General features: G+C 38.6%; 1 protein-coding gene across 1 annotated transcript in view; it reads right to left on the bottom strand.

The window, feature by feature from the left end:
* Positions 1–2,143: 2,143 nt before the first annotated feature.
* Positions 2,144–13,307, bottom strand: part of arhgap5 (Rho GTPase activating protein 5) — a 35,256-nt gene continuing 24,092 nt past the window's right edge. The window contains exons 4-7 of the mRNA XM_058399788.1: positions 10,757–10,834; positions 8,189–8,320; positions 5,728–5,833; positions 2,144–4,256 (exon numbers count right to left, since the gene is read on the bottom strand). Of these exons, the coding sequence (XP_058255771.1) occupies positions 3,917–4,256; positions 5,728–5,833; positions 8,189–8,320; positions 10,757–10,834 (656 nt within the window). The 3' untranslated portion in view covers positions 2,144–3,916. The remainder of the gene's footprint in view (positions 4,257–5,727; positions 5,834–8,188; positions 8,321–10,756; positions 10,835–13,307) is intronic.

The following is a 13,307-nucleotide window of genomic DNA, read 5'->3' as shown; positions in this document are numbered from 1 at the left end:
CTACAGCAGCAACAGGGTTTTACTTTATGATATATATACATACACACACATACACCAAGACAACTTGTTTAACTGCTCATTCATGCAATTAAAGTGAACAATTATCACATGGTCATTTTTATTGAATTTATTTTTGATTTTTTAGTTTTTATTCACTGGTTTTGGTGAGTCTGTGTCCACTGTAGCATTGGTGCAAAGCAGCTTTACAGAAGTATAAAAATTCTGAATTAAAATAAGAAAAATTAAAATTTCTTTTTATATTTATCCCTAATGAGCAAGCCTCACTGAGACATTAAGGGGGGAAGAAACCTTGCGAGGAACCAAAAGGGAAACCAATCCTCATCTGGGTGACACTGGTTAGTGTGATTAAATATTGTCCTTTCTATAACTGTAGATACTCAAGAGCTTTTGAGCAAGTTATGAATATGAGCATCAGCATGATTTCTGAATTCATTCTAGTTTGAGCATAAATTCCTTCCTCCTGAAGCCATCAAATGTTCAATTCAATTCGATTTTATTTGTATAGCGCTTTTAACAAAGAGCATTGTCTCAAAGCAGCTTTACATAAGAAACAACATGAGAAACAACAAACATACAAACAGTCCTAGATGTTATCCCAAGTGAGCAAGACTGAGGCGACTGTGGCAAGGACAAACTCCCTTAGATGGTATGAGGAAGAAACCCTGAGAGGAACCAGACTCAAAAGAGAACCCATCCTCATTTGGGTGACACCAGAGAGTGTGATATGAGCAAAGTCTTTTCTACATTTATGTGTAGTCAATTGTGTGATGCAGATACAGCATGTGTAGAATGTTGTGTAAATTAATAAGGAGGTTGTTGTTGTCCACATAAGGTTGGCAGCGTTGCTTGAATACCCCAATCCTCACAAAGCAGAACCCGGCTGGAGCTGGTCCATCTCCGGATGCCACTGGAGCTGGCACAATCTCTGTATGCCTCGGGATGGATAGAAGAAGGGAAACAAGTGGAAAGTAATTAGCGTAGCTGCTGTTCATAATATTAGCAGCACTAGATGATAATGTGCATTTAATCAGATGTACTGGAGTACAAGGTTATGGGATGTGTTAAATGTATGCCAGGCTAAAGAGATATGTCTTTAATCTACGTTTAAAGTGGGAGACTGTCTGAGCCCCGAACACTGTCAGGAAGACTATTCCAAAGCTTAGGAGCTAAATACGAAAACGCTCTGCCCCCTTTTGTAGACTTTGATATTCTGGGAAGTCCAGAGTTTTGTGATCTTAAAGAGCGTGGTGGATTGTAACGTGTTAGAAGACTGGCTAGATATGTGGGAGCTAAACCATTTAGAGCCTTGAACGCAAGTAGTGCTAATTTTTAGTCAATTCTAAGTTTAACAGGTAGCCAGTGCAGGGATGATAATATTCGGGTTATATGATCATATTTTGGTGGCACGGTGGCTTAGTGGTTAGCACGTTTGCCTCTAGCATCCTGGGTTCGAGTCTCGCTCCTAGTCTGTGTGTGGAGTTTGCATGTTCTCCCAATGCCTGGTGGGTTTCCTCCCACAGTCCAAAGACATGCTTCTAGGCTGACTGGAGTCTCTAAATTGCCCGTAGTGTGTGTGTGTGCGCCCTGCGATGGGTTGGCACTCCGTCCAGGGTGTATCCTGCCTTGATGCCCAATGACGCCTAGGCACAGGCTCCCCGTGACCCGAGGATAGATCGGATAAGAAGTACAGACAATGATCATATTTTCTTGACCTGGTAAGAACTCTGGCGGCTGCATTCTGGACTAATGAGGGAGACCCAAGTGCAAAACCGACCATGGTAACAGCAGCAGTTCGGAGCCACCTCCATGTTCTCCATGTAGTACTATCCACAGCAATTCCATATAAAAGATAAGATTTTACATTTAAATGTACCTGTAATAAGGAAGCCTGAGGCAACAGTGGCAAGACTGGATGTTGGAATCTTACATGGTCTGCTGCTGCCTTCAGATTTGGTTGTGATGTTTTCAGAGATGCTTTTCTGCTCACCACAGCTGTAAAGAGTGATCACTCGAGGCACCAAGTGGGCTGATCTGAGATCAGGCTCAGATATAACATCCACTGTGTGAAAAGATCTCCACGGGGACTGAAGGTGAACAGCAAAAACAGTCTAATGCAAAGAACTGAGATCAACTTGATTTGTCAAAATCATTTATTTACTATAATACATAGCAATGATGTTAATTTTTTTTTTTTAGTTTGTACAACAGGTTTTTTATGAGGCAGGTCATATGAACAAAAACGTTGCTCCTTCTAACTACACAAATGGGATCCTAGCAGCAGTGTGCTTCCCCCAAACCTATTGAGCCCTTTTCCTGTTATGTTGATTTGACTGAGATTATCTTTTTTTTTTTTCCGTCGTCTTACAAAGTTTCTTGAGAAACTATCTGACTATTTCTCCGCCACCTTCTTCGCGTACGAGCTTTCTCGTTATCGGTCTCTGAAAATCTACCCATGCCTGTGTCGAGCTAGTTTCCACACGAAGACTAAACTTTCTAAGCAGCATCTTGTTACAGCGGAACAAAATTCAGTACCATCTACAAAACAAAAAAGAAAAGAAAAAAAAAAGAAAACGAACAAAAGAAAGAAAGAAAAGAGCATCTTTTTTTTCTTTTTTTTTAGGATCGGGAATATTAAGTACAGTCAATTCATCTAAGTCCAAATTTTAGTACAGCAAACCACAAAGAAATCTGATTATATGTTTTACAAGATTATACAGAGCTCCAGTACCCCATGATTTATCAGCAAACTGTGCTGATATATATATATATATATAGTGTCTATTTATATATATATATTCTTCTAGATTTATATTTATATTCTTATATATATATATATATATATATATATATTTTCTCTATTTAGAGAAACAATTAAAAACTAAATATGATATTAAAAATGAACCTATGGCATGATAAAATGAGCAGATATAATTTTACCCCTGTTTTTACCCCCCGTGTTCCCTAAAATAAGAAAGAAAAAAAAAAAAAAGTCTTGCATAAAAACAGTTAAGGTTGTACGTCTTTTTTTTTTTTTCCTTCTATCTTTCTGGTATTACAAGTGACAAATGACATGCAAATTTAGTTAAGGAACATTAATGCATGTTGGTGTGCAAAAACAAGATTTTGAGACAAAGAAAAAAAAAAAAAAACAACAACAACATGGAAACCAATAAAAAAAATTTAAAAAAAAAAAATCTAAAAAGGGACTTAAGGAGGAGCGAGGAGTCAGGCCACAGTCCAACGCCCGCTTTACTCAGATGTGCCAAAGAGTTTCCAGTGGAGTTTTTTGTTTGTTTTTTTCCCTTTGGTGGCTATCAGAATGTGAGGAGCGTGACTTGCTGCTGGTGTCCATCCCAGGCTACTGTGCACCTGTTTGTGTTGGTGTTTATGTGGGTGTGTGTTGTAAATGTTGCAATACTCATCCCAACAGTCCAGTGGGCTTGGGACTCCATCAACCCATCAGTTTTCATGATCTTTTAGAAACAGGTTTCTATAAAAGAAGTCCTTTTTTTTTTTCTTTTTTTTTAGAGAAAGGAAGAAAACAAGCAGACAAAAAAAATGACACAGGATAAAGCCATTAAAATAGATTGTGCATGTAGTGTACACAGAATGGTTCAATTGTATTTACCCAAAAAAAAAAAAAAAAAATAGTAGTATAAATATATCTTCCTTATATTTGCAGTCATGCTAGTCTGGCCAGCCCGGCTCACCACATTTCATGAACAACTTCAACATCAGTCACTTCTTTTTTTTTTTTTTTTTTTTATTCCTGTCACAGAGATGTAAATTCGTTTTGTTTTTTTAAGAAAATGCATATCTGTGACCTGTGATTCATCATCTTGATACAAAAATGATTCTTTTCTTTTTTTTCCCTTTCCCATTGTGAAAAGGTCATTTAAATGAGGGGTTCGGAGGGCAGCGGGTGTTGAATCTGCTGCGGTTGCAGTGGTGGAGGAAGCTGTAGAGCCAGCAGTGACTCTACCATGCCGTGTCCGGCATGTCCCATGTGCCCGGCGTGTGGAGGCGACGTGCCGGTGGCGCCGCAAGGTGCGATGATTTCGCCGCCGTAGAAGAAGTAGTTGCACTGCTGGATGAAGTTCTCGATGACCGACTGGTTGAGTTTGGTGGTGGACAGCGTGTCCTTGTTCTCGAAGTCGGGCCTCATGAGCGTCGGCCAGAAGCAGATGGACAGATTATCTGCCGTCATCAGCGTCGTCTTGCTCTGCTGGCTCACCCTGAGAGACGGAAAGTGACACGGTTTCCTCAGCGTAGGTGAAAATATTACCTTCATGCAAATATCAACTGCCGAGTGAATAAAGCTATGATGTAGGGTTATGAGCATGTCATATTAATCATTTAGTAATAATATCAGTTCATTTAGGCAAAAACACTCCATAACATAAAAGCCTTTAACTGCAAAAGCTGGGCTCAAAAGTTTCCACTGAAACTGAAAATTGTGTCTTTCTCAAAGAAATTCATGAAGAGGAAATGTTTTATAAGAAACGCTGATGCTTTTTTGTTTAAAAAATTTTTTTTTTTTCCATCCTGCTCAAATGTTATAGTTTTCCTGCAATGTAAAATCCAGCAGTTCTTATTCTCAAATATGCCTTCCTGTTTCCAGAGCACAGTCCTCGACAACCAAACAATACAATGCCGTGTCTTAAAGATTCATACCGGAACAGTTTTGCTTTCCATGATGTAAAAATTCGGAATATTTACTTTTCGATCAATAAACTTAGTCCCAAGTGCACCAGTCATTGTGTTACTATAGTAAAAGTTTTGTCAGTCTGTCTACTTTGAACACGACTGCAATACAATTTTCATTTATTAGTCCTCCACACTGTGTAGCAGAAATTCGAAGATAACTGGTCGAGGAAACGTCATCCTTATCCACGATCGGAGCAAATTAAACAGTCTGTCAGCAGTTCTACAGGTTTTTAAACAGCCATTAAAAAACCGTTAAGGCTTCTTTGACAGAGAAATAAACCATTACCACAGAGCTTATGTCTGATAAAAAGGGGAAAGTGTAAAGCCTGTGTTGAAAAGGCCTGATAGTCGGAGTCTTCCTCACTATTCGAAATGTAATTAAAAAAGTTTTTCAGGGGCGGGGGGGAGCTTCTGGTTATTATAGATCTCTTTTTTTCATAGATTCATTCTTCAAGTCACCAGACTGCTTTCAGTATGTGGCCATGCAAGACGCTGAGAGTCGCAAGATAAATGCACAGTGCATTAGTAAAAGGGTTTTATGAATAGTAATACTTTAAAAAAAGGATTAACTTTCATCTTTAAGCAGGTGAACACTGAATTAGACATGCAAGGCTAATTAACAGCATAAAATACTGCCCACGTTACAGATAAGCTGAAAAAAAAGAACATTTTATATCTAAGACGTGTGTGTGTGCCTCTGTGGGTGTCTAGCTGTCAGTGTGTGTGTGTGTGTGTGTGCATGTACCTTTGTTTGTGTACACACGTACATCTGTATAAGTGTGTCTGTGTGCATGTGCTTGTGTCTGGCTGTCAGTGGGGATATCAAATGTCCCCACAAGGGCAAGAATATCTGAGAGTTTAGAGCTTCTGTTAAGCCTTATGTTGAAATATTAAGGTTAATTATGGTGCAACGATCCTCAATTAAATGTGAGTGTGTGTGTGTGTTCATTCCTTAACAGACCACAACAACCAACCCGAAAAACAAAAGTTTTTTATTACCTGTTGAGGTGAGTGATCAAATACTTGAAAACTTCATAATTCACAGACGGAAATTTCCTCACGATGTCCTTCAGCACTTGCAGTCTTTCAGTGTGGTCCATTATTTCTGCAAGGATGGAAGCACATTAAACATAAATCAGACTGACACAGGCCTTGAGATCATTCATCAGTCCGTTTGATAACATTTTGAAAGCAATTTAACAAATCCTGAAAGCTCCGTTCGGACTCCATTCGGTGTGGTGTTTAATAACGTCTCGATCGTCTGTCTTCCTGCTCAGAGCGGCGCTGGAGCTGGCGTGAGACTCGTCGCAACACATCTGCGAGGTCTGGCGCTGACGTCACCCAGTAAAAATGTTTGCTTTGAGCACACTGCACAATGGCTGTCTGAGTGAGAAGAGAGGACTCTGAGAGGAAATCTGGCAGTGGCTCGAGCAATAAGACGGTAAAATGAGGCACGGAGGCAGATGGAGAGAGAGAAAGAAAAGGGGAGATAGAGAGAGAGAGAGAACTAAGAGGAGGAGAAGCAATGCAGCACAGAGACATTAGCCTACTGCTGAGTGCCTACAGAGGGATCAAGAACACGTCATAGCAGACTCCAGATTGGATCCCCCACAGCTTGGGGCAGGAAAAAAAAAAAAAAAAAAAAAACCCTACAGCATCAATGTGAATAAATGCATTTAAAATTCTAATCAGCAGCCTCCTTGAGGATGGGATTATAGAGTAATGATAGGATTTATTTCCTGCCCAGATTTCTTTGTTCCTGTAAAATTTAGAGCCTAGAGATACAAAACGGGTTCTTCCCAGCCGCCTCATCGTCGGCAGGGAGACGTTTACATTTATTTATTTATTTATTCACTCAGCAGACGCTTTAAGTCAAAGTGGCTTATAATTGAGCTGGAGAGAGAGGAGGGTTGAAGGCCTTGCTCGAGGACCTGACAGTGAAAGCTTAGCAAAATCAGGATTCAAACTCAGTACCTTCCTGTAAATGTATGCAAGCTGTGATGTTTAGATTACAGCTGTATTCATTGAGAAAATCGACAGCCACCTAAACCTTCACTGATATTTTTTTCTTCTTGATACAAAGACGAATTTCTATTTCTCAGATGAAACAGGCACCATTTTGTCCTTCGCTTTTGTCTCATATTGTGAGTCCTGGTCACATGACTAGCCCCATGACATCAGCATGACGGATAGTGCGATTATGAGTCATTAGACGTTCACAGCTGTATAATATAGTGTCACATGGTGCAAAGTGTGTTCTTAGAATCTTGGGAATGAATGTACTATATACTGTAAGGCAGCATAAACAAGACACCACTGACGAGTGAGCGCTTCTAAAACACATCATCATCTGCAGTTATATAAAGTCGAATTAGGAAAATTGACTGCATTAAATGCCCCGATAACACGTACCTGTTCACTTTATCGGATGATTAACAACATATTTTAGTTCCACTTATATACAAAAGTAGCTTGACTGGTATTAATCCTGTAGTGCAACAGCGGTGCGAAGTGGATATACTCTTACAGTTACAGTGGGTAATAACAGTGTCACAATTCAGGGAATATCATTAATCTAGTGAGAATTTGGACAACTCTATAAAATGGCTGTGTTTCTGATGCACTGGATGATGTGATCGCAGATCTGCCACGTCTGCCGTTAGACCTGAAGAACTGAAGATGATTTTGTTTATCCTGGAAGTTAATACAAATCTAGTGGGGCTTTATTTCAAATATCTAGCAAAATGCGATTATCATCCAAATATTTACTTTACTTAAAGCGAATGGGAAAAAACACTGAATTTAATCTTTCAACTGGGTTTAATTATTATAACTTATTATTGACTAAGACACAAGAATGGAAAAATATTTTTCTTTTCCGTTTTTTTTTTCCCCTTAGGCTGAGAGTATTTCCACCAATCCCATGCCATCCCAGCAGCTGGTGTGAGTCGGGGGATGACGTGCTCGGTCTCTGCAGACTCTGGATTTTATAGTTAAGCCACGTTTATACAGAAGAAGCTTATAAATAGTTTTATATTCTGGTGCAGCCTTCAAAACGTGTGGCGGATGAGAGTGAGAGCTGGGCGGGAAAGAGTAGTAAACCCGGTGAGAAATAGGTTACCATGACGACCCTGCTGTAAACAGCATCACACACGGAGGCGGGAGGCAGGGCACGACGATCAGTTATCACAGTTTTTATTTATTTATTTATTTATTTTATGCAATAGGATATCATTAGTTATTTTTAGATATCAGCCAGCTCTAGTGTACTGTATAAAAAGTAGGGAGGATATACAGGCACGGCATTTATTAGCCAAGCTCCAGCAAGGAAATCTTTCCCTGTAGCTCATTCTTTGTTCCTTCACATTTCTCCACAGTTTATCAGACAGTTCTCTTTAATGTAAGCCAAACCGAGATCCAGCGTTTCTGACAGAGGAAAGTCTTCAGGAGAAATACTCACTAGCTGTTTCTAAAAGCTCTGGGTGGAGACTGTAGGGGATGAGGGGATCTGGTAGATCAGCGAAGAAAGCTTTTAGTGCTCCGGCTACAGCGTTCACAGCAACGTCCATAGCCAGGAAATCCACACTGTGGTCTATGGAGAAAAACAACAAAGATGTTTGAATGAGGAAAGCGATGGCAACGTCAAACCCACGTCTTAATATCTATGTGGGATGATTTAGCAGTGGTGTTTAACTGAGTAAAAGAGAACCCAGAGGAAGACAAAGACAGAATGAGTGAGTGGAGAGCGGGATCAGAAATGAACTGTTTGAGGGGCATTATTCGCCCTCCGGAGGTGATTTTCTGGGACATTTGTTAACGTCATGAGGGCATTTTTTTCTACCCATAAAACACACAGTGATAACCGTTTACACCAATCTCTTCATTTTCATCACAAATTTATTGGCTGAAGGAAAATCTTCCATAACATATTTAATTTCATGGTCAGCAAATGACAAATGTGTGTGTATGTGTAATATGATATATAGTAATTACCTTAAAATGACTAGATATCATGAGCTAAAGACTTTCATAAAGACTAAAAAACTAACATGATTTCAGTATTTGAGACAGTCCATTTTCCACAACACAATGGATTTGTATGATATTGTTTGGTTTTGCATTGCATAGCGCATTAACAACAGCCACAAAACACACACAGACATGTAAAGATTTCAGAAATATTGCGTAAATTAATATTATATTTTCTATATGCAATACACTAAACTATGGGACATTTTTGCCCTTCGTTTTAAAATATCTGGGGCATTTTGATCATTTTCAATGACATTTCCACTGTGAGCTCCAGTTAAAATTTCTACCCTGGTGTAGAAAGAATGATAAAAGGGGTAATGAAAAAGAAAGAGCCAGCTGGCAAAGTGATGCCTACATATTCTTTTAACCAAACTCTGGATGACTGGATAAAATCTGCTTACTGCCCACATCTACACAGTCCAGCATATTCTGCTATGACTGGACTTTAATGTAAAAAATGGATAAAACAAAAATCTAAAGCCTGTTTGGCTTGAAGCCGGTTTTCCACTGGGCAGCAGTTTTTAGGATTCTATTTGTCATGGTGTATGAGAAAATCCTGAGTAAAATCGTGGCCACAATTTATAAGGTGTGTGACATGTTTTTCATATCAGATTATATATACAGACTTGTGATGAAAAAATTACTGTTTGGCTTACGTGTGCATGGTCAGGGCTTGTGCAGAAAATGGATTAATATTAAAAGAAACATTTCTCAAAGTGATCTTGAGGAAATAATCATTTAAAAAAAAAAAAAAGTTAGATTGTTTCCTTTACATTTTTGCCACTCATAGCTGCCCTGAGAGTTTTACGCCATCCAATGCTGGACTTCTATTTCAACTTGTGACCAAAGAACAAAGAATGGTTTTCTTATGATGTGAGAATTAAGTCTGAAAGAGCAAATTGAGATGAAAACAGTGTACCAGTATAAACCTGACTTATCTTATCTAAGATACACTGCTTATCAAAATAATCCGTTATTATTACATTAATTTATATTCATATTTATATTTTTATAATTATTTTTATAATGTATATTATATTAATTTATCTATTTTACTTTACAATTAAATTTCTTAATTACAATTATAATTTAATTATTATTTTTTATATTAATATTTAATTGTGTTAATATTTCATTTTTTTATTAATATTATTTAATTGTGTATGTATTATTTACAGTTTACATTTAAATTATAATATTATGAAAATACCATTTTAATTACAATTATAAATATAAAAATAGAGGCTCAGAGGTTAAGAAAAGTTGTGAGCTCAAATCCCAGGACCCCCAAGCTGCCACAGCTGGGCCCTTGAGCAAGGCCCTTAACTCTCATCTCCTCAGTTGTATAAATGATGAGTGTTAATGTAAGTTGCTGTGGATAAGGGCATCTGCCAAATGCCATAAATGTGAATGTATGTATATGGAAGAGGGCAGACTGCACTTTCCTCTGACTGGTATGCTGCCTTGTTATGCAGCAAGAGCAGCCGTTTGAAACAGGTGCCTTACAGATCTTGGATGTTGCACAGGTTGCATGGTAGATGGCTGTTGTATGGTTGATATACAGCTGGCTGGTTGGGTGGGGGTCAGCAAATGACCAAATTGTAAAGAAAATGGAAGGGGAAAAACTAGCAAAGAAAAAAAAAAACACAATACGGAAACTGTCACATTTATAGACCCTAACCCTATCATATATTAACATAATTACTCCCACCTTATTATCTGTTGAGGTCTCTCTCATCTGCGTTTGACTAACAGGCCATTAGATGAGTAAAAAGCTTTGCATTTCTGTCTGGTGAATTCATTAGGCCAGTAGAGCAACGGGGGATAAGAGGAATGATTTTGTTGTAGAAGTTAAAGAAGATGGAGGCTGACATCTTAAAGAGGGATTAATTATTAACAAGCTTACCAACACTGTTTCTCTTAGCAATCACGCAATTATTTCAAATTTGTGTAAATGACAGGCTATTATCTGCCAGCACAGTCCCTGATTGAGTACCTTGGTCAAACTGTTTCTGAATGTTGTCTTGATCAGTCTTGTTGCCACTCACACGATACAGGCCTTCTGTGGTGAGCCCTGGAAAAGAAGGAAACAAACAAACAAATGAAGGAAATTTCTAACGAAACAAAGCTGTTAGTAATTAAAGAGTTTTAACAGAGATGAGAAAGTACCACATGAAAAAAGCAGCAGTTTTTACAATTAAGAATGATGTAAATGAAATATTGGGAATGCGAATGCAAAAAGAACATGGCAGTAAAAGCTGCATGAGGCTAGGTTTAATTCTCTATTTGTGGACCGTGTGCCACTGAAGGCACAACAATGTTGACTGTTCCAACCTCCTTTTTAAAACTGTCCTACATAGTGAGTCCCAATTTAGCTCCATATCAGTGGTATACAGGAGGTCAGATGGTTAGTTGTGTAATTTATCATGTCATAGGCCTGTTCCATTTCTGGCCAAGCGCTAACATGCTGAGCTTCTCCTTTGTTTTAGGTAACAGTGGAATATTTCCTGTACATGATCATTAGTGACACACATTTCAAAAGACTTAAAAAGTTTCATTCACTCCGTATCAGGTGTTGTTGTTTTTCGTCTGCTCCCTGTTTGGGGTCGCCAGAGCAGATCATTTCGTCCGCATATTTGATTTGGCACAGGATTTATGCCGGATGCCCTTCCTGACGCAACGCTCCCATTTGATCCGGGCTTGGGACCAGCACTGAGAGTTAATCCCTCAGTGGCTGGATTAGTCCCCTGCCCGGGAATCCTTAGATTGGCCAAAAACAAACAAAAAAAGTATAATATTTCACCTAAACTACCCTGTGTCAGGATGTAGAGTGTAAACATTCACTGATTGCAAATATTCCTCTTGTTATGTCCTTGTATTACTTTCATTCATTACAGTGATGAAACATATTCACTCTACTGATCCACATGTCAAGGCTGATCCAATCAATCCTCATCTCTGGTGTTATATACGACTACTCAAATTTCCCGATTAATGTTTAATCTTATAACACTGATGAAAGTCAAAATCATTTCTTAAAAATATTCTCAGAGATTTAGAGAAAGGTGTAGTCACTTAGTTTCATCCAGCAAATTGCATTCCTAGGATGCTCTCACATGTCAGAGCCAGTAGAACAAGGAGTTTAAGGTGAGGCACGCTGTTACGCAGAGACAAGCAGGCCTGTTTAAACTAAGGACCAAAGCAATCTGACGCACTATTCTTACTCAGGAGTCGAACAAGGTGAACCACTTTAATTTACATTAGCGGTTAATACAGCTTTCCTTCCTTGATCTCAGTCATTTGAGTGAAGTATTGCTCATGGGATAGATTGAATTTAGCAATTATCTAATGTCATGCGGTCTGCATTGGAGATACCCAGTGACTTGAGTGAACTCAGGTTCTATCAGAGCCGAGCAATCGTTACCCTTGTAAAGATAAGTGAGAGAGCAGCTAATCAATGCCCCCCTTCTAGATTTAATCTGAGAACTTGGAAGGAAGTTTTAAAAAATAAATAAATAAAAGTAAATGAAATCAAATATGTGACAAATGTAATTCACTTATTACTGAACATTATAAAAGAGCTGTTGAACATGTTATTTTTTTTGTTACTTGTCATTTGATATTGAAGTTCAGATATCATAAAACCAATGATGTTCTATTACAACAAATATAACTACTATTTTTTTGTGTGGGTGAAAAACCCTTTCTAAACAACTGCGTATTCTTGAATTCGTGAAACACAGATGACGCTACTTTACAGTTGAGATACAATAAACACTTCCTGTTGCTTAGACGGAACCTTACAACCCAAGGGTTAATTTATGTCAATGTGTAACTAGTCCCTCTGTGTGTGTGTGTGTGTGTGTGTGTGTCTGTGTGGGGCGAGTTGTTGATGCATATTAAATATGTGCTTAGACACTAATTAAACCCAAGACCATAACTTCCTCGGATGACTGAACGCGTGTCCCCGAAATTGTGTACCGTGACAATACCTACTGCAGTTGATTCAGTACCTACTGCACAGCCGTTATATGCTACTTACTGATCAGTATGTGTGTAGTACGAATACAGTCCAGACACACCCTATCCGCCATGTTGGCACCGTCAAGTGACCTATGATGTCATCTTAACTAGCAAAACTTTTCAATACCTGCAGCTGTTTTTGTCTGGTTTAAACCACAATTAACTCAAGTGTTGTTAAACAATTGTGCTTTAACCACAAGGAACAACGTGATACATTTACACTTAGCTCTTCCTCGTCAGTCCATCTGCCTTATGAGATAGCACAGTGTGCACTGCAGAATCACTAGGAAACAACTGAGGTTTTGGTCATAGTACTGTATAAGTACTATGGAATAGTCGGATAGTAGGGATATTCTGATCCACACCCAGGAAACAGCAGGACATATGTCCATATAGGAGTTAATTCCAGATGACCAGGCTTATACCACTAGCTGAGTAAATGTCATGAATAAAATTAATGTATTAGTTAAACCCAGACCACTGCAATGATCAGAGAATTGAAACCACATGCACAGGAGCATCAC

This window comes from Hemibagrus wyckioides, linkage group LG09, assembly GCF_019097595.1.
Source record: "Hemibagrus wyckioides isolate EC202008001 linkage group LG09, SWU_Hwy_1.0, whole genome shotgun sequence".
NCBI classification, from domain to species: domain Eukaryota; kingdom Metazoa; phylum Chordata; class Actinopteri; order Siluriformes; family Bagridae; genus Hemibagrus; species Hemibagrus wyckioides.
The sequence above is the reverse complement of the archived record's forward strand: the minus strand, read 5'-3'. Positions and strand labels throughout refer to the sequence as shown.